The 24,333-nt window shown below is 35.0% G+C and overlaps 1 protein-coding gene across 7 annotated transcripts in view; it reads right to left on the bottom strand.

Annotated features, from left to right (window-relative positions):
• The window catches only part of LOC139700948 (PHD finger protein 20-like), a 69,615-nt gene extending 45,658 nt beyond the window's left edge, over window positions 1-23,957 (bottom strand). For 4 of the 7 annotated variants that reach the window (XM_071599451.1, XM_071599454.1, XM_071599456.1 and 1 more), the window contains exons 1-10: window positions 23,339-23,957; window positions 21,492-21,682; window positions 18,320-18,483; window positions 10,081-10,218; window positions 9,002-9,105; window positions 8,810-8,907; window positions 6,396-6,728; window positions 5,653-5,938; window positions 5,254-5,374; window positions 96-493 (exon numbers count right to left, since the gene is read on the bottom strand). In XM_071599451.1, coding sequence (XP_071455552.1) covers window positions 96-493; window positions 5,254-5,374; window positions 5,653-5,938; window positions 6,396-6,728; window positions 8,810-8,907; window positions 9,002-9,105; window positions 10,081-10,218; window positions 18,320-18,483; window positions 21,492-21,682; window positions 23,339-23,528 — 2,023 coding nt within the window. In that variant the 5' untranslated portion in view covers window positions 23,529-23,957. The remainder of the gene's footprint in view (window positions 1-95; window positions 494-5,253; window positions 5,375-5,652; window positions 5,939-6,395; window positions 6,729-8,809; window positions 8,908-9,001; window positions 9,106-10,080; window positions 10,219-18,319; window positions 18,484-21,491; window positions 21,683-23,338) is intronic. The other 3 variants (XM_071599452.1, XM_071599453.1, XM_071599455.1) reach the window with 3 other exon arrangements.
• Between the last annotated feature and the right edge of the window lie 376 nt (window positions 23,958-24,333).

Genomic DNA, 24,333 nt, shown 5'->3' with positions numbered 1-24,333 from the left:
TTAAATTAGCGGACAATAATTTCAGGAATAGTATGTAGCCTTATAAAACAGTGCAAAACATAAAAAGAGTAGAAAAATGGAATTGAACCACTCACCACCAGCTTCAGTCACGTCAGCAGGAAAGCTACTATCTGGCTGAAGTGGTATTTCTCCAGAGCCTTCTCCAGTCGAACTCCTGGCACGGGGCATTAGCGTCTTCAGTCTTTTGGCTACTGGATGAACTCCAGAGTGAACCTTAGGAAGCAAAACCTTGGGACCCCCAGCAGAAAGTCTCATCGGTGGCCCTGGACTAGAAGGTTTTGAAGGGGTCTTTTCTTCTAGAGCAGCATGTATCTCCTGGGGGGAGAGGGCAAGGGCAGGCCTACCACCATCCCGAGGAAATACTGCCTTACTCGGGGCAAAGTCAAACCGATCTAAATTTATATTGTCAACACCCCGCTTGGCAAAGAAGGCACGGAGAGCATGGGGAGATCGAATTTTTCGACCATCAGGGCTGAAAGAAGGAAGTAATATTGGGCTAAGTACAGACTCATTAGTGCATTTCTTCATTTTTCAAATAATAAAATAATCACAGTTTTTTGGAGTTTAATACTAAACATTCTCAGAATTCAATGAAATAATATCAAAAGTAAAATGGCATGTCTGCAGTCATTGGTTACACAGACAATAAATCCAAGTGAAAAAACAATTTGGCATATTTTTTCATTGATATTTCTGAATATTTCAACACCTGGATACTGTTTATAGATACATCAAGTCTGTTTAACACCTGAAAATAATTATCTAAAAACTATTATTAAGGAACAAGAAACTTGACAGACAGTCGAGGTTGATAGCTTTCATAACATTAGAAATGCTTTCTGAATCACCGCCACTGAAATGAACGAGAGTGATACAATTTTTGTGAGTTATTTTTTGTTATTATTAGAATACTGTTTATGAACAGAAAACAAATTTTTAGACGGGCATGCGGCTTTGAGAAATGGGTATTAACTATGAAAATGAAAAAATACTAGCTGTAAACAAAATTTTATAGAAAATGAAGTCCACTTTACCACGAGTAGCTGCTATATCAATGAGCAAGAAATCTAATACTAATTATTGTGTGCCATTGGCTAAAGAATTTTTCCAGTAATATTTTCTTATCAGACACAAAATTTTCCAAAAAAGTCAAAATATTAAAATCACTATTCCAAACATGTATTCTACAATACCCCACAACATATACATCTACATCAATACCCTGCAAGCCACCAAAAAGGTGTGTGGCAGGGGGGAAAATATATATGAAATAAATATATATGAAAAATGCATTTAATTTCACACCTTAGGAGATGATCGGAAAATTTATTCCACTTTAAGAATACACAATTCATAAATGAGAGTTAACCAATTGCTGTTAATGAGAATTAATCAAATATACCTTCGTCTTTCAGTTGAAAAACACTTTTAAAAAATGTAGATGATAGCAGTCTGTTAATCATAACAAAACTAATGCCAAGAGTAACTGTTTACAATGGTTGCCAAGCATATAGTGGAAGTCAACAATGAAAAATTTATTGAATAGCCCTCACAGATTGTATTAATAAGGTTTAAAAATATTTCAAAAGAACGATATATTTTTAAAGAAAGGTTTGTATATGCCATTTTTTCAAATTAATAACTTATTTACGACAGGAAATGGAAACCGTGTGTCATTCCAATGAAGAATTTAGGGTTGATTGTTTACAGATGTTTATGGTACACTAGTAGAAATTTTTTCCTCATTTTTTCGTAGATATACAACCTATGCAATACCGCTTAATATGCCAAGGTAATATTCCACCAAAACCATCATTGTCCCAACAATAAGTGCCTTCTAAAAATTCCAATCCAGTAAAACTATGGGAAATAATCCACACTGATTATGCAGGGTAATTGCCTGAGATACAATGTCTTTTAATTACAACATTTATGCAAGAGTTAGAGTTTTTAAACCTAGATGAAATAAAATGTGTCTATTTAATCAATTATTTCTTATGGTATTTTATGCTGCATTAACATGCATTTTGTTTTAACCAACTTGTCAATGTTAATTTTGTGTGACGTTTGGTGGCATGTAAATTAATGAGCGACTTAATTTTTACAGTTTAATTGAGCAAAAACTATTTGTAAAATGTTTATTAAATTAAAACATTATCATAAATCATTACATTTTTCAATAATATTTTCTGAAGAAGCAAAATTTTCATCTAAATTTCTGGTGTCCAATATTTTCAGAATTATTCCAAAATGGAATACATACATTTCAACCGTAAATATTTAAAAACCACATTAATATAGTTCAATGAGAGAGCTGTGGCATGCCTTTCATGTAGTCTTTGTATTTATCACAACATATGGCTGTACCTTCCACCATATTGCCACACACATCTCACTTAGCCTGCTGCTTTGGACTAAACACTTCTTGAAGCCTCGAGTACTTTCTGAATGGTAAACATGCAGTGGTTTGATCTTCAAATCGCTGCTCACATTGGTGCAAAATAGCATGGTGAGATAGCATTTCATTGCCTTTTGGTCGGGCAATACATTATCTTCTACTGTTATGTGCACAAATATAGGTTAGCTTTGACATCTTCTTCCCGAAGAAAACAGTCTCGTCACAATTAAAAACATGATGTGGCAGGTAACCTCAGAATCTACACGCTTTTTGAAGTCACCGATGAAGTTTTCTGCTACCTTTGACTCTGAGTTTGCTGTTTCACCATGCCTCACAATGTCATGGATGATAATTCTTCTCATTAACTTCTTGAACCATTCACGGCTCCTCTTGAATATTTGTTTGGTTGTTGATGATGCTGACATCTTATTAACAAGGTCAGCAAAAACCACTTTGCCCTTCTCAAAAATTGCATTATCCTCAATGGTGTCGCATTGCAATTGATTTTTGCTTATGCATATGAGAAGCAAACTTTCAACATCGTTGAGAACACGTAATCGTTTTGCATAGATATCTGTCTCATTATATTTGAAGCATCTATCTCCTATCATGTCAAAGTTCTTGAAGAAAAGGACAATCGTTGAAGTCGACTGGTTGTTGATGTGCATACTACATCAGTCATGCTCACGCCTTATTCCCCGATTTTCAATGGTTTTACTTTCAATTTCGACTTCTGTTTTTTTTATTTTTATTCACTTATGGCTTTCTTCTTACAATTTTTCTTTGGGGTCACTTTTAAAACTAATCACAAAATATTATTACACTTTGCACAACAAAATCATTCATAATTGTTTGAACATACATTTGGATGAATGTGTTGTCATTAGCGATGATAGGATGCTAGTGGAACGAGTGCTACAGACAAACTGCAATAGCAGGCCCACAATGAATCCGGAAAATCCCCTTTGTTCGTCACTCTCTATGCAAAAAGTCACTCACTAAGCCAGCTGTTTTCCGGACCAATATTTTTGCTCGTTACAAGAATCCCTTGCTGTGAGAGGTGCTCGTTAATTGAGGTTCCACTGTACATTCAGACTAATATATGTTACGCCAATTTTCAAAGGAGGAGATAAGGCACTAGTTGATAATTATAGACCGGTAAGCTTGACATCAGTTGTATGCAAGCTATTAGAAAAGATAATGGCTGATTATCTCTGGGACTTGTGGGAGAGTGAGAATTGGTTGTATAGTCGCCAATACGGTTTTAGAAAAGGGCACTCTTGCGAAACTCAGCTATTAGGGTTCTGCCAAGAAATATCCGACTCTATGGATGCAGGAATAGAAGTGGATGCTATAATAGTCGACCTGTCAAAAGCCTTTGACAAAGTTGACCACGATCGCTTAATGCTTAAGATGGGCCAATTGCCACTACACACAGATGGAAGAGTAATCTCTTGGGTCAGAAATTTCATGGAAGGTCGAACACAAAGGGTCAAATTAGGAGAAGTGTATTCTGAAAAAACAAGGGTAACATCAGGAGTCCCACAAGGAAGCGTACTTGGCCCGCTCTTGTTTTTAATATATATATAAATGACCTCCAAATAAATATAAATTCTCAGATAAGACTTTTTGCAGACGACTGCATTATCTACAGGAAAGTCGAAAATGACAGAGACCGTGACAAACTTCAAAGGGACATTAATAAAATGGCAGATTGGGTGACAAAAAATTGGATGGATATTAATGTTAGCAAATGCAAATCAATCACTTCTAGCAATAAGGTAAATGGAAACAATAGGGAATATAAATTCTCAGAAAATGTCATTCCTAGAAGTGAAGCTTGCAAATACTTAGGTGTATATTTAACTAAGGACTTAGGGTGGGGGCTAAATGTGGAGTACATCTATAAGAAAGCTTTCAAAACTCTTCATTGGGTGATGAGAAACCTCAAAGGGAGCGTTAGAGCAACCAAGGAGAAGGCTTATCAGACCCTAATAAGACCAATTTTAGAGTACGCTTCTCTTGTATGGGACCCTCATGAAGAAGGTCATATTAAAAAACTGGAAAAGGTACAAAGAAAGGCTGCCCGATATGTACTGGGGAAGCATAGGAGGATGGAGAGTGTGTCTGACATGCTAGAAACGCTGGGGTGGGAACCTCTAGAAACTAGAAGGAAAGTAAGCAGACTTTGTGGAATGTTCCGAATTCTGAAGGGGGAGGAAGCTTGGGCAGATCTTAGGAAAGAGGCGGGGAACCCAAATTTTATAGGCAGAAATGATCACAAATTTAAGGTAAAATGCCGGGCACAGAGAACAAATAAAAAAAATTTATTTTCTAAATAGAACAATTGTTGAGTGGAACACCTTACCTGCAAAAATATTAGAGCCCTTTCCGAACAGAGTGTATACTTTTAAGAATAGATGTAAGGCATATATGTAATAACTTGATTGATGTGTGGTGCATTGTATTATATGTAATAGCTTAATTTTTTTTTAATTTATCTTTTCTTTTTCTTGCTGATTAATGGTTGTAAATGGGATGGGGATTCACTTGTTTTGTTAAAGAGATTTGTGTTTTGGTGCCACCTGACAGATTTGTGTTTTGGTGCCACCTGACAATGTCTATCAGCACATGTGTATTTTTAATAATAATTATTATAATGAGGTCAATAAAAAAAGCATGATTTTGCTGCTAACTAAATAGATGTATTTTAGAATAATTAATGTTTATATAAGTAACCAGACTAGAGGAGGATTATGAACCGATCAACAGAAAAAATGCCCTGAAAAACAACATACAGACTAAGGTCCTGTTGAAGCAGGAACTTTTTTTACCTTTGCATATAAATATCCCATTTCCCAGCAGAAGCACCAATCTTCCTCTTAATGGCAAACTTTCGCCAACCGGCAGGTAATCTCTTATCCGGCACATGGATAGGTTCCTTAATTTGTTTCCCTGAAAAATAAAGAATTTCCACATTCAACAAAACTTAAAAGAATTAAGAATAGCCTTCAAGAGAAACACATAAATGAAGTTAATGCATCCCTCAAGAAATCTTTTCTTTTACCAGGCTTTAGTTTTGGGTATAAATGATTAGCTACTTTTTTACCCTGCTGCCAGGAATGACACATTTCTATCATTTTAAAATGAAAAAGTCCACTCCCAAAATTACATTTAAACAAAAATCTAACATATATTCACAAGGGTTTAAGTAGTCCATGTGATACACCTACTATATGGTTTGGGGAGTTCTGGCGACGGCACTTGAATTTCAGTCTCCTTCTCTTCAGGAAGATCAAGTCGTTTTTTGGCAACAGGAGTGGTTTTCCGACTCTTGAACCGTAAACGAAGGAAGTCAGTACTGGAGTCATCCATTGCTTGGATTTTTCTTTTCCTCGATGACTGTGTTTCCTTGATATCTTTCGATGGGGGCTTAAATTTAGTCCTCATTCCTTTGCCGCGTGGTGGACTTGAAGACTCTGGCGTGGGTTCTACAGGCTGGGGGCTGTATGAATTCTCCTGGGGAAAGAAAAGGAGAGATTAAAAGAACCTCATTTCAAATGCATTAAAAATGAAGACCGCATGCATGAAACTTCTCCGAAAAAATCCTGATTTTTCCAGTTTTTGCTATATTTTTGATAGGATACAAGTACATTATTGCAAGCCAGTTTAGTTTAAAATACCATCTCGAATCTTAGCCAAGCCCCAAAAGTGCCCACGTCAAACACTTCCCTACACAAAAAACCTTAACGGCTTGAAATAAAAAACTCCAAAATTATTTCATATGCAACCAAAAGTGTAAATACATATTTGGAAAATACAATTAGCAAACACTTTCCCATAAAGATTGAAAAAAAGTAACTTGAATAAATGACAAAAAAAAGCATTTTTTATTACAAAATGGTATCAACTGTCACCTGCTCCAGGTGTGCAAATCCATGAATATTCCAATCAAAAGCCATTCCTCATCACCTACCTCCATGTCATCCTCACTGTCGTACACTAATCGTCCTTCCTCAGGACTTTCATCATCGTTTTGGGAATCTCCTTTGCTGTCACTCTTTTCCAGACTCTGTGGAGTTCGCTCCGCTTCTTTCACACTATCATCAATGACTTTCTTTACTTCCTCCTCCCCTTTCTTCGTTGCACTCTGGCGATGATGTTTCGAAAACAACCCTGCAACATTCAGTTTCCTCTTGCGCCGCCTCCTATCTTCTTTGGTCCCAATGTCCGTTTCGGTGAAAATGCTTGTATGCTGAACTGGAGGAGTCTCACCTGCCTGACCCGACATGTTCGGCTTAGGCATTTCCTGAAAGCATTAAATTAACATAAACTGATGCTTTCCATTTCAACCTGTATGACTGCTGAAACATCACATTTGATGGCATCAATGACAAACACCTATTTCTGGAGGGCACACACAACAAAACAGCTTTAACAGGCTGCACATTGGTGCAACAATCCAGAAACTTAATTTTTGGCCCTTTTTGAATGATTGAAATAAATATTATATGGTTTATGGTTATATATATATATATATAACCATAAACACAGTAATCAACCCGAAGGTTGGTTTAGTAGGTGATGGTAGAGATCACCCAGTACTAAGCCCTATACGGCGTGTGAAAATTCACACATCAGGATAGGGGGGCCAGTTCCTTTCCCTGTGCCGGTTATGGTTTCCCAGGAAGACCTGGTACCTGAAAAATCACATAGCTTGGGTGGAGCTGCAGGTGCCCAGAGTGCCTTGCCCGGGAATCGAACTCGGGACCCTCCGGTCAGCAGTCCAACGCTCTACCACTGCCGCGACCCACATATATATATATTATATATATGTGCATACAATATACATATATATACTGTATACACTCATACATATATACATACACACACACAGATTCTTGGCCTCTATACATGATCAAGAAAACTATGAAGCCCTGGGCGCACGTGGTATCTATACTAATTCATGAGAACTGCCAAGTTCTGGGTTTGCGTTATCGATTGAAAATACAGTATATACTTCTCACGCTGTCTCCATTTCAGTTGGGGTAAAAAAAGTCTTATTTTTAGTTATATAAGAAGCTTACTCCCTTTAAATAATTTCCTTCACACTACTTTCACCTTGCTATGATTCTATCACAACTGCCATGTTACTCTGCTTCAAACATGCTATTCACTCCCAAAAACTCCTAATATTACTCATCACGAGCGTCTTTCCAGTCTAATTACCAATGGTTTTCTCAGTTTACCCTATTCTCTCTCTTAAAACCTCTCCTACCTGTCTGCTCAAATCCAATCTACAAATCTTCAAGACCCACTCATTATTTCTCAACCTCTCTTTACCACGTAGCCAAAAAATAAAATTCACCCCAAAACCAACTACATTTAGGAAAGTTTACATTCATCTTCATCCTCGCAAATTCAGTTTTCACTTCCATAAAATGAAACTTAAAAAACTGTCAATTATGGTACCATAATTAAAAATTCACTTCTAATATTCTTCAAATACACTATCAATACCCTATTTCCTTATACTCACATCTTTAAATTGCCTCCTTAATCCTGTGTTAAATTTCATTTATTCTGCCATGATACAAAAAATCATCGACATCAATTTCTTTTGCCATGAGCACTCACTATACCATCATACTTCTTCAAATATAATCATTATTTTAGATGCATTTGCCCTCAATGCAATTCTTTTTCGATGTCTTATTACAGCTTTCCATAGCTACCAGCTGATCTAATAGGGTTGGAGTTAGCAATACTGCTTTGCCAGCAATAGAAGTGCATTAAAACCTTTAATCATTACACATGCCTTTTCCATGCAAATATCTCTCACACACACACCCATAAAAACAATTATGGACAGCCATGCATTATTTCAAACCAAACACTCATGGTCTGATTCACTCTTGCACTTGCCTCACTATTATCTTACAATTCTTTCACAGCAAAACTTTCACTGTGATAATATTAGACAGAAAGGAATATCAATATGAAAATTGTCATAAGATGAAAAAAAACAAGAGCAACTATTTATTTGGATAAAATTATTAATTTGACAAAAAATATCCAATAAAATATTACACAACTGCTTTTAGAACTTTTGCATTTGACAAAGTTTATCCATAATTGAATGAAAAAAATAAATTCAAGGATATTGTCAGCATTACTTGGAACTGAGAAATCAGGTCATACATAATCATTACTCCGATACGATAAATCTTTATAGCTGCATATTACTCAATCTTCCTAAATCACCTTGGCATAACTTATTCAAAATTCTCTCACTACCTAGACTGAACAACACTATTAAACCTACCACAGGTATCATCCATAACCTTCTTCACACTTCACACAACTCATACTAAATAAAAAAGATCATACCTTTTTTGCTTTCTCTAGCTCCTTCTCAGTCGCTTTCACCATTCTTTTTCCGGAAACAGTTTTTGTATAACCATCATAAAACATAATTTCATAATTATCTGCAAAGAAACAAATATTTACAATGACTTCCTAAGAACAGTAGCATGATGACACATTAGATATTGGCAATTGAGCACAAAAAACTCGACCTACCATTGGGAAGAACTTTCAATACTTTGGCAGGATACTTCTGGCGATCAAGCCAAAATGCCATCACCTTTTCACCCTCCCTGAATTGATTGTTTTTTGACCTAGAGCTGAAAATGTTCGCAAGAGATATTAAAAACACATGATAAAACACTTCCCTCAGCCATTGTACTATTAAAAAAATCCCCATTTGGGTGGCTCCTGTTGAAATTGTTATTACCATTATAAACGATTTATTGGTTTGAAAAAATTAAATAATTTACAATAACTTTAGTAATAACTAAAAAAGATTACAAATTTACAAATTAAATCATGTAAAAATCCTGACCACATCTTAAATACCTCTGTCTAATTAATCATTTTGAACATATAAAGATTTACAAAGAAAAAGTGTCAGACATGACTACACTAAACCATCTACATGACATGTTAACATTATATCCAAATCTAAATTAAACAAAGCTGGCAAAAACAAGTGTTAATGTTAAAGTAACTGTATAAGGATTTAGTGCCTCAATACTTTAATTTCACAATGACAAAATACAACTACCACCTAAAATACTACAGCTGAATGAAATACTGGTTAAATCAACTGAAGATAAAAATACTATACTCCAAAATTTATACACTCCATATTTAAATACTTTGCATTAACAATGGACGATCTTAAAATTGTCCAGCAGATATTAGTTCAGAGGAACTATGGGATTGGCTATGCTATTTAAGCAAAAAAATTAAGGTTATATAAATATATCCTCAATTTGCATCATGGACTATAGGCCCAAAGATGGCATTAAAAATTCTCCTTGGTTAATAATGGTTGTTTATGGAAGATTGCAATCACCGGTTCACAATATACCCTAAAAAATGAAATTTTTTGCTATTCTTGATCAATCAAAAAACCGGTGACTCTCATACAACTAATGAGACACTATTTTCACTCACTGAGCAGATTTATGTCAAGAATTAAAAAGAGCCAGGGGAAAGGAATCACAAGATGGGAGTGTATTGGCATAAACTCTGAGAAAGTAAGGTGATGGTGAAATAGCTTTAATAGCTTGAAGAAAATAAAATGGAAGTCCTACCTGTTAGTAGCTAATGTGGGGGGTCGTAACCTTGGGCTATCCATTGAAATCCACTCATCAAATCTTGATGACCACTTTTCAAAATGTACTAATACTTCCTCTTCTTCCCAGTCAACTTCAACAACTTTGGCAGCATACCTTGAACAAATGTGTTCAACAGTTGAAAAAACTTAGCGATATATGTGTCAAAGAGATGTTTCAATTTTGGGAGGAAATTTATATTTGTGATATATATGGTATAATGAAAAAAATGGAATTCAGGAGTCTGATATTTTCACCAAATAAGAAAAGGGGTCTATAGAGGCTCCCAATTAAATAAAAAAATTACCATTGTACATTATATTATTAACTGATCATATTTTTTATAATCGCCAATTTCCAAGAACTTCATTGTTAAATAACATACATATAGGTGTACTTGTTGAAGGTATGGTTATTTTTTCATGGATTCAGGGTATCATGAAGGCATGAAGATAAGGATTCAACTAAGAAGTCTCATTTGGTATGACAATAAGAATCCATTTAAATTGGCAACAAATTTCAGTATGTAAACCCACCAAATAATATAAATATAAAACTAATCTCCTTTGATGTTACAGTTTGGCTTCTATCACCTAAGTTCTGAGACAAAGAATCTAATTAGACAATGAAATGGCTATTATCCAACAAAAAGATAATTCATGGAATTATTTTAGGTAATCATTAAACAAAATCATCATCTATGGGATTCAAACAGCACATGTTCTCATTTGAATAGGCATTCTCATGTTCACAAAATGGATGCTTCAGTTAATGCCTGTGGTTCAGCAACATATACCAGTTAAACAATTTCATTTCAAATTGCATGCACTATTATTTAAGTTTTTGCATGTACATAGAAATAAGTAACGATTTAATTTTTTCCCAAATTAGTAGAGCATCAAAGAACGTTGACTTTCATGCTAAGAGCATCACACAAATAGCATACCTCTGAAGTTCAATTAATGAAAAGAACACTGTATTCATGATGACTACTGCAGTTTGTAATGATTTATCAAGACAAGGTTGGCTACTCAAATCAATGATTCAAAGTTTTTATTTATTTTTAATTTTTAAAGGCCAATGACTGCTCTTTTCAAGACTTTTAAGGAGTCATTTGCACAGAAAGCTGTTTGGAATTATTTATCTTTGTTAAGCATGATATATCATAACTTATGCTAATAATTAGTGGGCCACATATATCATCATTATTTAATAAATGGTTAAAACTATTCAAATTTGGAACATTATACATGAAATGCTCTGATCCAGAAAACAACTGAATATTTCATTACTGATAAGGCAAAAAGGTTTCCAGTAGGCTCCATCAAGTAATTCAAAAGGCTTTCCACATATAGATAATTTAAATTCACCTTATACCACGAAAAATAATCAAAATATTAAAATGAATTTTCATATCCAACATTTGCACAACAAGCATCAGTCAGGAAAAGCAAAATCACTGCATCAGCATTTGAATAAGATATGCAATTTTGTAATGCAAAATATATAAAGTATTGATAACAACCTCTGAAACTAGGGCCAATTGAATGCCAAAGACTTTCACAAGATCACATTACTGCTAATTCCACAAATTTCCTTTAACTGGACCTGCAGTTACATAACTCCAAAGACTTTCAGAGAAAATGAAGGCAAGTGTTTTTTTTTGCAAAATTTGGCTAACTTGGGGATCCTGAATATTTAAAAAAAATTAAAATGTTGTGACACTAAATGCACCGCAAATTGCAGTAGGACCACTTTAAGTTTTCTGGGGGCAAAAACCAATTAATGCTTTTCAGTCAGCTTTTCTTGATTTCAGCTTAATATGAGCCAGAGGGTGGCCCTTGACAGCGATACTTCCGACAGAATACGAGTGACCTCAGGCATATCTCAGGGGAAAGTAATCAGGCCATTACTTTTTTTGATTTTTGTTGAAAATTTGAACCAATAAGTGAAAATTAAGATTAGGACATCTGTGGATGACACTGATTTATGGGGTGATATCTGGGGATGAGGATCGCTTAACACTAGCAATGGATTTGGATTGCATTTCGAAATTGTGCACAAAATGGGGATTGTAATTAAACAATAATTTTTCACATTATTCCAGAGATTTTTAATAAATATATTTCCTTTTCCCTTTCCTCTCCAATGTACCCCCTTGGAAAGCTAGATAACAAGCCTTCCCGTGCTTGCACCCCCTGCCACACACCCTGTTTTTGGTGAATCGTGATATTATTATGTCGATGAGCCATCTCCATCATCCAACCTCCCTAAATTAAGCTTAAAAATCTAAACACTATCGTTGGGAGCCACAAGGTATACAAAATGTGCATTTAAGGAATATTTGTACTCCCTTTTGTTGCATTTCTGAAATGTTAAAAATTACAATGCAAGTGGAGGCCAACCTAACAGATGCTTAATGCATCATCATTCTGATCATGTTCCGAATAATATATTGTAATTAGAGTAATTTATGATGAGAACGTGACCTTCTCTAATTGACATTGATGACAACTTTATTAATGCTCTAAAACTGCTTAAAAGAAAAGCAATATTAGAAATTCTTTACTACAGTACTGACATTTTTCACTTATGTTAAATAAAGTTTTTCGCACAATTAAGTAAGGTTAAAAATTTGAAAAAAGGGGACACGTGATACACAGTGGAACCTTACTTAATGAGTACCTTAGATAGCGAGGAATTTGCAAAATATTTTGCCAAAGAATAAATTGCCTAGCAAGCGGCATTTCACGCAACGATTTATGAGGACATGGGGATGCCAGATGTGTACATTTGTGTTCAGCACAACTTCCACTAACAACATAGTGTTGGTGGTCGCACATTTGTCCAAACTTGTGTTCAGGCGTGCTGTGACTTTTGTGCAAAGATGATTAATATTTTCTAAATGAAGCTATTTCTTGAAGAGTTGTATTGCGTTTCACAAGAAGAAGTTGTGGAGGAGATATTGTCTGAAGAGGAATAGGTTACAGCGAATCATCAAGCACAATAAGAGAAATGCTGAAAGCATAGGAAACTGTTGCATCAAACATTAAGAACCATTACCCTAATATGACAGTTGTTACGCGTGCTAAGAATTTACGAGACATGATAAAAAATTCTTGGAAATGATAATAATGTTGAGATGCATTTTTGCAACATTTTGACGAGTTGGCAAAAACAAATGTATCTTGAGTTTTATAATAAAAAAATTAGGTACGCATCATAAACAATAAACAAATTATTTAAATTCATTTTTACAACAAATCTACTTCGTATTCCAGGTTGGTTCATGCTGCGATAAGGGAAGAGCCGAAGACAATAATTCTATGTTGCATTGTATATTGAGAAGCATCGCCCTAAAAAGACTGGCTATTCACACTAAAAATTGACATAATGATAATGCTATGTCACTTTTTTAAAAAAAATTGAAGTGGTTAAAGCAAATGTTTCTCAACAGGTTTCTTGTAAAGGCGAATTATGACTGTATCATAAATAATAAACTAATTATTTCAATTTTTTTTGTTTTCTGAAAGTCAAATTTGCATTCCCGCTGGTTTCATTCCTTGCTAGAAGAAAAGGTCAACATGAACCACGATCCTAAATTATGTCTAAATAATTTTTTTTAAATACCCTTGCACAAAATTTATTTATTTTTGGCATGGAATCCATTATCATATTTTACTTTACTTTGTACGGAAAAAAATGATTCACTAAATGAGTGTTTCTACTATTGAAGTGCACAATGATTCAAATATGAAGGCATTTATAACTTCAGTATAGGCTTACATCTATTTCCAAGTGGATGAATGAATTATTTCTGGATTAAAGGTTAAAAATAATTTTCAAGATGTAGTCCCATTATGAGGTTTTGTGATTAATGGCAAAGTTTGAAAGAAAGGAGGACAACACTTATGATCCCCAAGAGCTTGAGAGGTCTATTTCGGGGTTCTCACAACTTGTGCACACAACTACTACATTACTAAATCAAATTTTGAGGGACACAATCAGTTCCCTTTCTCAAATCTCTTTGTCCAACCCTTTGCCTTTAGGGATGGTGACCAAATGTAAACATATTCAGAGACATTGCTAAATCAGGGAATCCAGAATGTCATTCCCGATTAACCACAGCATCATTATTCATTCAAAACAAATCAGCCTGCCATCCAAATTTTATGCAATAATTATTGGGAAATAGAAGAAATAATTATTTCTGTTTAATAATAATCAAGCCAAATAAAAACTTAATTGACTTATCACATGAATCTATTCAATGGGTAAGTTTACAGAAGTCCACACAATCTATATGTTCTCAGGATGTGCAATTCAAAACAATGCAACTATTAAAAAAAGTGATTGGTTGCCATAGAATTTTAAGTACATTTACTTATCATTTCTCCAATTATTTAAGCCTCATGTTTTAAGACACCTTCAATTCATCATTTCTTCTTCAAGAATCACAAACAGGACTGAGGGTGATGAGAATGCAAGTATAAAGTAGAACTTGAGTTCATTTATGATCCACACTGATTTGATGCTCAAAAATTCTTGCAACATGTCCATACTAATTGACAGTCACAAAGAATGAGGAGTAAGTAATTAAAAACTACCCCAGCCCTTCACCAACTACCATAAAAAAATAAAAGAGCACCAAAGCCTGAAATCCAAGCATTATTTTGCCATCAGAGATATTCATTCTACAATGGTTAACAAAAATATGAAACATATATACAACACACAATCACCCAAACATTAAGACAAGATGAATGTGTATAATGAAAATATATTATAGTAACAATCATAATGCTAATAATTTTCCAAATCAAAAATTGCCCCTCTTGAATGCTGCTGATGTGGGACATATTCATGCACATTTCATGATCACCTCTTTAAAAGTTTTACATGAATATACCCCACAAAGATTCCTAATACACTTTTAAACACAGTATACTCCCAATTATCCGAGCCGCATATTATATGGAAACTGCCAAATGGTTTTATGAATGCTGGTGAAGGCACAGTCAAAGGGATTGAGATGGGCTGTTAACCCATACATGACGGGATAGCTGTCTGTGCAAATAAGTTTCTGTCATTGTTTTTGTTCCTTAATGGGGATGGCAGGATAACTATTCAACAGTCTTTGCCAGCCGGTTGCAAAGTGAGTGGTTCTTCCTCAGCCAAAGTGGCTGCTGGAAACCAGGGAAAGTGACTTCTCCTCACCTGTATGACCTATGCCGATAGATCAAGCAGACCTCATTTGCATTTATGTTCGCTCATGTCGATTTCATCACTCAGGCAAGGAATAGTCACATGGAAATAGTTTACTGCACAGACATGAAGAGCCACGACAGTGGAAAATGCTTACGAAAAGAAAATTTATGATTCTATTGGAAACATAAAAACTTGGCCTAATTAGTAAAGTTGAAGCAGCAAAACAACAGGCAGAAAAATTGGTGATTAAGTTACAAACAGTCATTAAAAAATCAAAATTCTACTCTTTGCTTGAGATTGAATAAGCCTCACCAACATAATGAAATAATTCAATGAAAAAGTGCATCTCCAAAAATCTTGATACTGTGTTGCTCCAGTGGTTCAACCAAATGCAAGCTAGAGGAATTCTGGCTCGAAAATATTCCGCAAAAACAAGGAAAGTTTTCCCATGATTCTTTGGGAATTGAGGAAGAGTTTAAGCACCAACAGGATTATTGAAAAAAATTAAAAAGTGATATGGAATCTGTGACGTCAGAGTCATGTCGAAAAGACTTAGGTATCAATACACCCGTAGAAACAGTCAGCTGCATTTGTTAGATGCCGATCAAATGCAAATGCACTGACCATTTTCACAGTAATGTTTGGACCGATTCAAGAGGGAACTGACCGATTTTTTGCAGCAATTTGTCACCATGGATGAGAAATTGGCCCACTACTACAGGCCAGAAACAAAACAGCAGTCGAAGCAGTGGAAGGAAGCGGGCGGTTCAGTCACAGAGAAAGCGAAGTCAATCGCATCTGCCAGAAAGGTCATGGCCAGAATGTTTTGGGGTGCAAAAGCGATCCTATTGATTGACTACCTTGAAATATGCAGAACAATTACAGACAAATATTACTCCAACCTTCTAGACCAGCTGGATGGCAAAATTCACGGCAAGAGACCTAGCTTGAAGAAGAAAAAAATAATCTTTCCTGGGAGAATAACCTGCTGTCGCCTGCTCACAAAGGTGCATTGGTTATCGGTAAACTAAGGGATTTGGGGTACAATAAGCTCAGCCACCCCCCCTATTCTCATGATTAAGCACCCTCAGACTCCCATCTGTTCCCAGACTTGATAAAATTTGTTTCTGACAAGTGCTTCATGTTCAATGGAGAAGTTAAGAGGGCAGTAGATAGATATTTTAACAGCCTTTCAGACTCTCACCTCCAGGAAGAATATGCTGTTAAGAAATGCTGATGAACTGATGTTGAAGTAAAGCTGGGCTATGTAGGTTGATGTCAAGGGAGATGATGTAGAAAAATAAAATCTTTTTTTAACTGAAAATCGCAGTCGGTCATTGTCAGGCCGAGAACTTTTCACCTTACCCTCATAATATCCTACTTGAATATGCAAAGAGAGAAAGTTTTCACAGACTCAAGAACAGCAATGAAAGTGCAGATTGCAATTTCAATGAAATAGATGCAGCTGCAAATGATGCTCAACTTTCCAGTTTGGTGTTGTTGTGTATTCTAATTTGAAATGTGGAGGAGAGGAGCTTGTCAACCCTGCATGATATTTAAGGAGGTAGATACCAAAGAAAGCAAAAAAAGTGAGAGTCAGGCAGCTTAGTGATTCACGCAACAGTTCTCAACTTTGTAGATAATCTGTTATAGTTTATGTGTCAGAATCCTAGCAAAAACTGATATTTCCAGGAGAGAGTTTATCTTTGAGAGATTAGAAGTGACACAAGGAAAAGCTTGAGCTAATAAAAAAAATAAATAATCATAAATCCTAATTTCAAAAAAGGGATTGCAATTTTTCTGTGTTTCATATTTTTAACAAATTTAAGATTAAAAAGGAGTTTCTTTAACCTGTTCATGTACCCTAATGTTTTATTTTGGAGGCTGACTGCTGTAAATAGTCACTAGATATGTTTATTTTTGTTGATTACACCAATTGTGGCTTTTATTATACACGCCTACCAATTAGTACGAGGTCTCCTGGTGAGCCGCATACCACTCTTTTGGACTTCCATACTTTTCTGTGCAGTCAGGATGCCTCTACTGGGTCCTGTTCTACCATTAAATGATGACTGATGCAACAACGATCTAATTAGTGGCAGCTAGTGGCATTTTCTCAGTAAGTTTATTTATTTTGTTGGTGCAACCTTGACCAGTCATTTGAACAGAAAATTGGGAGTTCACCGTACATTGGAATCTGAAAAAATATGCTCATTGCTCATATTTATTGGATAACAAACAGAATGGATAATGACTGATGATAAAAAACATGAGTTTACTACAGACGGAATACTACATGGAGAAATTAAATATTTAATTCCTACATGATTTAACAATTGGTTGACTCTGTGTTAGCTGGCAACTTCTCAGTAAAATAAACAGAGTAGTACACAAATACACATTCCAACTCTTACATACTCCTCAAATGTCACCAACAAGGTTAGTAAATCATTTTCATATTTGATATTCGATTAAATTCACCAAAGTATGAGTGCTCAAGTCTGATTGTCCCACAATTAAAGTTTAAAATTATTCCACAGGTTAATTTGTAATAACTTCACATATTTTTACACTAACCTGCAAAAATTTATCATCAAAATGATAACAGCAACTCACATTTCTCCCCTATTCACTGGTACACAGTTATTGAAAGAAGCACCAAGAAGCAACAATTTTTAATTATTGTTTTTCCCATTGCAGAATGAATGAAATTGATACCCATCAGCCAGATCCAAATATAACAAATAAGGATACAAATATTTTTCAATATTATGGCACTTGAAAATCAATTAATACATATTGAAAAAGACGCAGAAAAGGGGAGAACCTTGACTTAAAGGTCAGCACTGTGCATTGCCTGCAATTAAGAACACTTTTCACACAACACACACTATACCAGTGACCCTGGGAGAAGTGTAAAAATGAACATATTTCCTTAACTGCTTCAAAAGGAAAGTGTAAATTTCCGGTGAAAAAGGGAGAAATAACAATTATAGATATACATTATTACCATCTTTCCGTGAAGTCCCGAGCTTCCAACCTCGCCCCTGGGGTGAAATCAACTTTTGATCGCAAATGGCGTGATATATCCACTCCGTACGTAGTCGGTGAATGGGATTTAGAAGAGGTAGAACTTTTGGTTGCTAAACCATTTGTTGATTGTTCCTTATCCTCCTGGAGAAGATAAATATTTTCTCTCAATCACAACATTAGACAAAACTTACAGTGAAGCATAAACCTATCAACATGAATGGATACACACAGTAACAAAATATCATATGGGATACAGAGCAACTATCTGTGCATTTGCTACTCGACAAATATTGGTGGCAAACCAATACCCTCTGGTGAGCAACCCACTTGACTATCACATTCCCCATACAGTATGCTGTATCTTTGTGGGTGATGTATGCAAATAATTGCAAATAAAATGTTTGAAACTCAAATAATTTTAACATTTTTGTTAAAATTCTATTAATCTTCTAATACAGCCTTTCGCAAATAGGAGTTGATGGACCCCTGTGGGTACCGTATAGTCTTTAAATATTCCTTCCTTATAATATGCACAAAACTACAGCTGTTCGTCAATATTCACCAACAACACTTCACAAAAAAATGAAGGATAAGAAATATACAGTTGCCAATAACCAGAAGCATTCCTCTTCACTACTAGCAAAGAAGAGTAAGCTTGGGTACAGCTTAGATTAAAATATGTATGTGGGGGCAAATATAGTGAGAAACATTTAGTTGAAGGTTATTTCATAGTAGCACTTTCCAAAGACTAAATGACTTGCTATGAGCACACAATTAGCAGAAAATAATTAGACTATATCACTCACAAAATTCCCCTTCACTCTGCAAATGGATAAAGCAACTTATAAATCAACTTGATTTTGAGCTGTTTGCACTATTTATTCAATAGCCACTTAGGCACTGAAGAAGATAATTGAGTGGAAGCCTGGATTCAATCTTGATTGGTTTAAAAGGATATTTAAAACATTCAGCAATGGGATTCGCCATTTATCGTGAAAAAAGGGTGCATACCATTACAACAATTGTTGCTGTAAAGTTATGCTCCTGGCCCCTTATGTTGAATGAAATTAAAAGCAAGAAATTCGATAAGCAGCCATTGTATTCCAACACCAATATGCACTTGCTGTAAAAAATTCAACTTCAATTTGTCCTTGATGAAGAATTATTATAATTATTACAACTATTGGTATTCTACCATTTAAAGTAAAGTTATGCATTGACAGAGACTGCACAAAAATACATTTGTTTGCCTCTCCCAACAAAACACAACCAGAAATCTGACAATCATAAACCCTTCAATTCCATAAACCTCTTTCCTCCTTTCATTCCATCCAACATGTCTATCCTTTTCCTCCCCTTTCCTAGCTTGTCTCATGTTCTCTCTCCATAAAACAGCCCAACAACAGTCAAAAGGCTCTGCATCTATCATTGCCGCCAACTTTGAATTCCTCTAAATAATCTTATTTTCTCCCCCACCATGCCAAAACACTTTCTCATTTGTTTTCCTTTCTCTCCATTTTACCTTTTCCATCCTTTTCCATGCCCACAGCCCAAAACTTCTTCTATCCAGAAACATTAAAAAATATCCAAAACTCCCCTACATGATCATTTCAATTACAATGGTAACATTTGAAATTGTGTGGCATATAAAAGTTCATGATCAAAGTCCCCATTTACTTCACTGTAACTTTCAGGTTGGCCAAAAATAGCCCTACAATAAACCTTGTGTAGGTTAACTTTAACATTAAACCTAATAAAAATTTACCCAAGCATACCGGGAGGATTACGTTTAATACAGTGCAATGAATGGTTTAAGATATTCAAAAGAGGGTCGTATGTCCTGGATGACATTTCACATCAATAGATACATAACCAAGTGAAGAGAATTTATTCTGGAATTCTTGGAAAACACTATAGAAATTGCAGAGGAAGAGGACATCAGCAGAGGGTATTCCCACCAAACTATGACTCATAAACATCAGATACATACCTGCAAAATTTTTGACGAATTCGTTCACGTAAATTGTCATTATCTAGCACACAGCTTGTCCATATATCTACTTAAACCTGAATAGCTGGACAAACTACTCAGGAGATTAGTTTAGCAGTTATATTTAGCTGTATTGAGGGCAATAGGCATCACACTGCTGTCAAAATCTGCCATAAAGAGCAGTCAATAGCCACAGCATAGAGCACAGCTACATGTTGACTGGTACACCATTGAAATAAATATGTTTTTTTTAAATTTATGTACCAAATAGTCTTGCCTAGTGGAACACCTCATTTACTTATATGCCTTCTGATGTTTTTATCCCAATTCACAATGACATCAACATGTGAATAACTGCTTTTTTTTTAAATGCTGGCTCATCTTAAATCTACTTCTAAAAAAACCTACTACTAAAAGTGTTCTAACATCTTTCTTACAATTAATTACAAAGCACAATCTAACCATATATGAACTGGTTGAACACATCAGCCATCATGAATGACAAACATCAGCTACACAACTAATTTAATTAAGCCTCAAGCAACAATGAAAAATGTGATTTTTCACTCCATTGTTTCAATGCAATTTTTCCAAGTCATTGTTTTAGCAAGCCAATTATGTGTTCAGTCATAATTTTGATGACTGATTACACAATGTTACATCAATTCACCCATATATTCTCACCAAAATAAATATTCATATCCCTGTCAAAATATAATAGAATTCATGGCATTAGTGGTTGTCACAGATAATCTACTCTTCAAAGGTAAGTTTTGGGCAGTCCCTAACTATTACAAACAAGTATTGCATAAAGTTGGAATTAGTGGTATCATTGACATGTTCAAAGACTGAACTACACAATTATATGGACTCACATAACCCAATAGATATTGCGATTTTAAAATATCTTCATTCTTTATTTTTCCTGGTATAGATTAAATGCTTAATTATATTAATAATTATCTACTCAGTTATTAATAATTATACCACACTTGGCTCTACATACTTCCAATAACAAACATCCAGTTTTCTCTGACATATAGCATTAAGTTATGAAAGTTTTAATATTATATTGATGAAAACGCGCTGTGAACTACAAAAAATTTAATTACTCAAGTTTGAAATCATTTCAAACAGGCAAAACTCAGATAATAATTACCTTGGAACTGGTAGAAATCCTGTCTGACTTTCTGCTCCTTTTACTTATTCTTGCTGGGATGAGATGCTCTTCAGTTTTTCCAACACTATCTTTCTTTTTTTCATTCTTAGTAGAACATGTAGGGGTGTCCTCATTTGCTATAACGGACCGTCTTCTTGGTTCAAATTTTGGAATTGAGGTAGATGTGTCGTCTAGGAGAGAGACAAAAGGCTCATGCATGACATAAGAAGTTCGAAATCATATAGTGCAAAACATGTAGGCTATCATTGTTGGCAATGACATATGTTTGCGGAGGTAACTGCCAATATTGGTCCTGCATACATTATTTGGAGACTTAATGCGACTCTCAAATTTCGGCAAGTGCAATTGCTCTTCAAGATTGTCACCACTGAAATCTTGATAAAGATTCTCCATATACTCCCTTACAACTCTTGAATCCACTTAAACATGACCAAATTACATACGAAAAAAATCTTCAGAGCCTTCATAAACATGTACTTCTAGAAATATTAAACTGCTAGTGCCCTACACCTTCCTTTTCCTCAGTTCCTCGTATTTTTCAACAACGCCATGTAATTCTAAATATCGATTTTCTTCCTCTCGCTTACCTACTTGTAAGTTTAATATTCTTCCTGCATTAACTTTTTTAAATCACCCATACAGCCCAAGTCATCAGCAAATGTATTTCATGAATGCAAGGAAACTGAGAATATGTGTGGAAAGAAACACTTCACTTTTCTCTTTTATGGGTGGTGACCTACACCACCTACTTTCACTATGCCACACACCGTGTCTGCTTACGGGGTATAATGTAGATATAAACACAACGAGGTCCCTCCGACGTAATGTAACCCTGTACCCACCAACCTCTTGGCTTGATCACATTTGAGCTATTCACGTTATATCCCCACCGTCAGCTCGAAAACATAAGTATTAGTAGTGATAAATAATCATCCATCGCACTGAAGCTCATCTGTAGCACAGTATCAGGGCATACTCAACCCTAAACATGTCAATTTGAATAAAAATTTAAAATAAAATATAATTAATTTTACATTACGAAGGAATTTATTCCATGCCAATTAGATTTCAATCCCTCGGTGATGGATAATGGACGAAAGTATTTAACCATCTTCTAAGGCTCAAACTTGGAATTTGAACCAATAATAGGAGCCACTAATGCTCTCGCTCTTAAGCTGAAAACGTTCCAGTATGACGGTTGACACTATTTCAAGTATCCACATATCAATCAACTACTTTTCAAGCCTGTTCATTGATCTGGGTACTAGTTAATACCGAGAGAAATACTTTATACACATGGATGCGGTCGATATATCAACTGAAGTACAATTGGAGATGAACTAACAATTTGAAGTGATCACACAAAGCACCACTCCAAGAAATTAAAGGTAACACAAATTACGGTCCAATTTCCGTGGAAATATTTAAATGTAAAATCACCATCCGTACTCAATTATAGTCTTAACCTCGATAAAAGAAAAATAGCTAGTTATGACTTTTCCAATAAAATTATTTTATTACTATTTCTTTTTGAATTGAAAATAAATATATTAGTTCCTGACACGAACCATCACTCATTAAAAATCATCAAAAAGTCAGAAATATGATGGACTTTCGTTGAATTTGACGTTTAGGAAATGGGTGACTAACTCAGCCAAACCCATACATAAATTAGCTGAAGCATACGTCCTCATATGGACAATAAGACCTTATTATATCATTCACTATAAAGTATATTAAATACATTTCCTTAATTTAATATATTAAACTACCATTAAAAGAGGGACAAACGACCCCCTAAACTTGCCTAATTATTAATCACCTACCTTGCGTAGCTTGGGGTTTCGCCGTGGTCTTTTCTGATTTCGATTGTTTGCTTCTGTCTTCGACGACCGGAATTTCGCTCTTACTTTTTTCCATTGAATTTCTCATGCCCCTTCCGAGGTCCTGATTATGTTCCACCTTTTTGTCTTCACTTCTAACAGAAGTTTTACCAGTTTCTTTATTATGGCTCATGGTTCTTGTGATAACAATTATAATGAACTGTCTTGCAGAAGACGCAACTATCCTATTCCTTAATCAAGGCCGATATTAATTATGGCGCCATCATAGCGTCATGTATCGTCACTACACAAGAGCCAACAAAGAAAAGACTTAAGACTAAAAAAACCAGTGCTAATGAAATAATAAAATGAGAACCCTAAGAGGTGTTGTACAAAATAAGACTGACATCAATCATGAAGTAGAAGAAAAGTTTCGTACGTTACTTGCCAACCAGTACTGTTGGTTCCACACATTTCATTACTACACGAGGCAGCAACTAACCTCCTTATTTACACGCAATATGGGAGTTTTCCAGTGGGTAAAATAGTTCCATTGAACCAAAAAAACACACGCAAAAAGTACACGAGCTTTAAAACTTCTGAAGACCTCGTTCTGACGACATACCACAACAGGATTGGTTTTGCACTGGATAAATATTCGATAGTGTTTTGTTCTCACAACTCACCTGACAAGCTTTCAAATATGAGCGGTTAACTTGAAATAATGCATCATTTTAGCTGGTAGGTCTTTCAAAAAATTCACAATCTATCGTTGTTAATGTGGTGTATATATAATTATATATACAATAGTCTTTTGTATGAAAATAGTGCTGCCTATTATTATTTGTAAAATTGATCTTCACTTTTTCATAAAAGAAGAATTATGTTATTCAACGTTTCCAATAGATTTCGTCATATTTAGTAAGTGAAGTGAAAGTGTACGTATCTATGTGTGTGTACAGAAATTGTAGTTTATTTAGTTCAAAAACAGAAAAGTG

This window comes from Hetaerina americana, unplaced genomic scaffold (assembly GCF_022747635.1).
Source record: "Hetaerina americana unplaced genomic scaffold, ioHetAmer1.1.p SCAF_11, whole genome shotgun sequence".
In the NCBI taxonomy this organism is placed as follows: Eukaryota; Metazoa; Arthropoda; class Insecta; order Odonata; family Calopterygidae; genus Hetaerina; species Hetaerina americana.
This window is presented reverse-complemented; position numbering and strand designations above follow the sequence as displayed.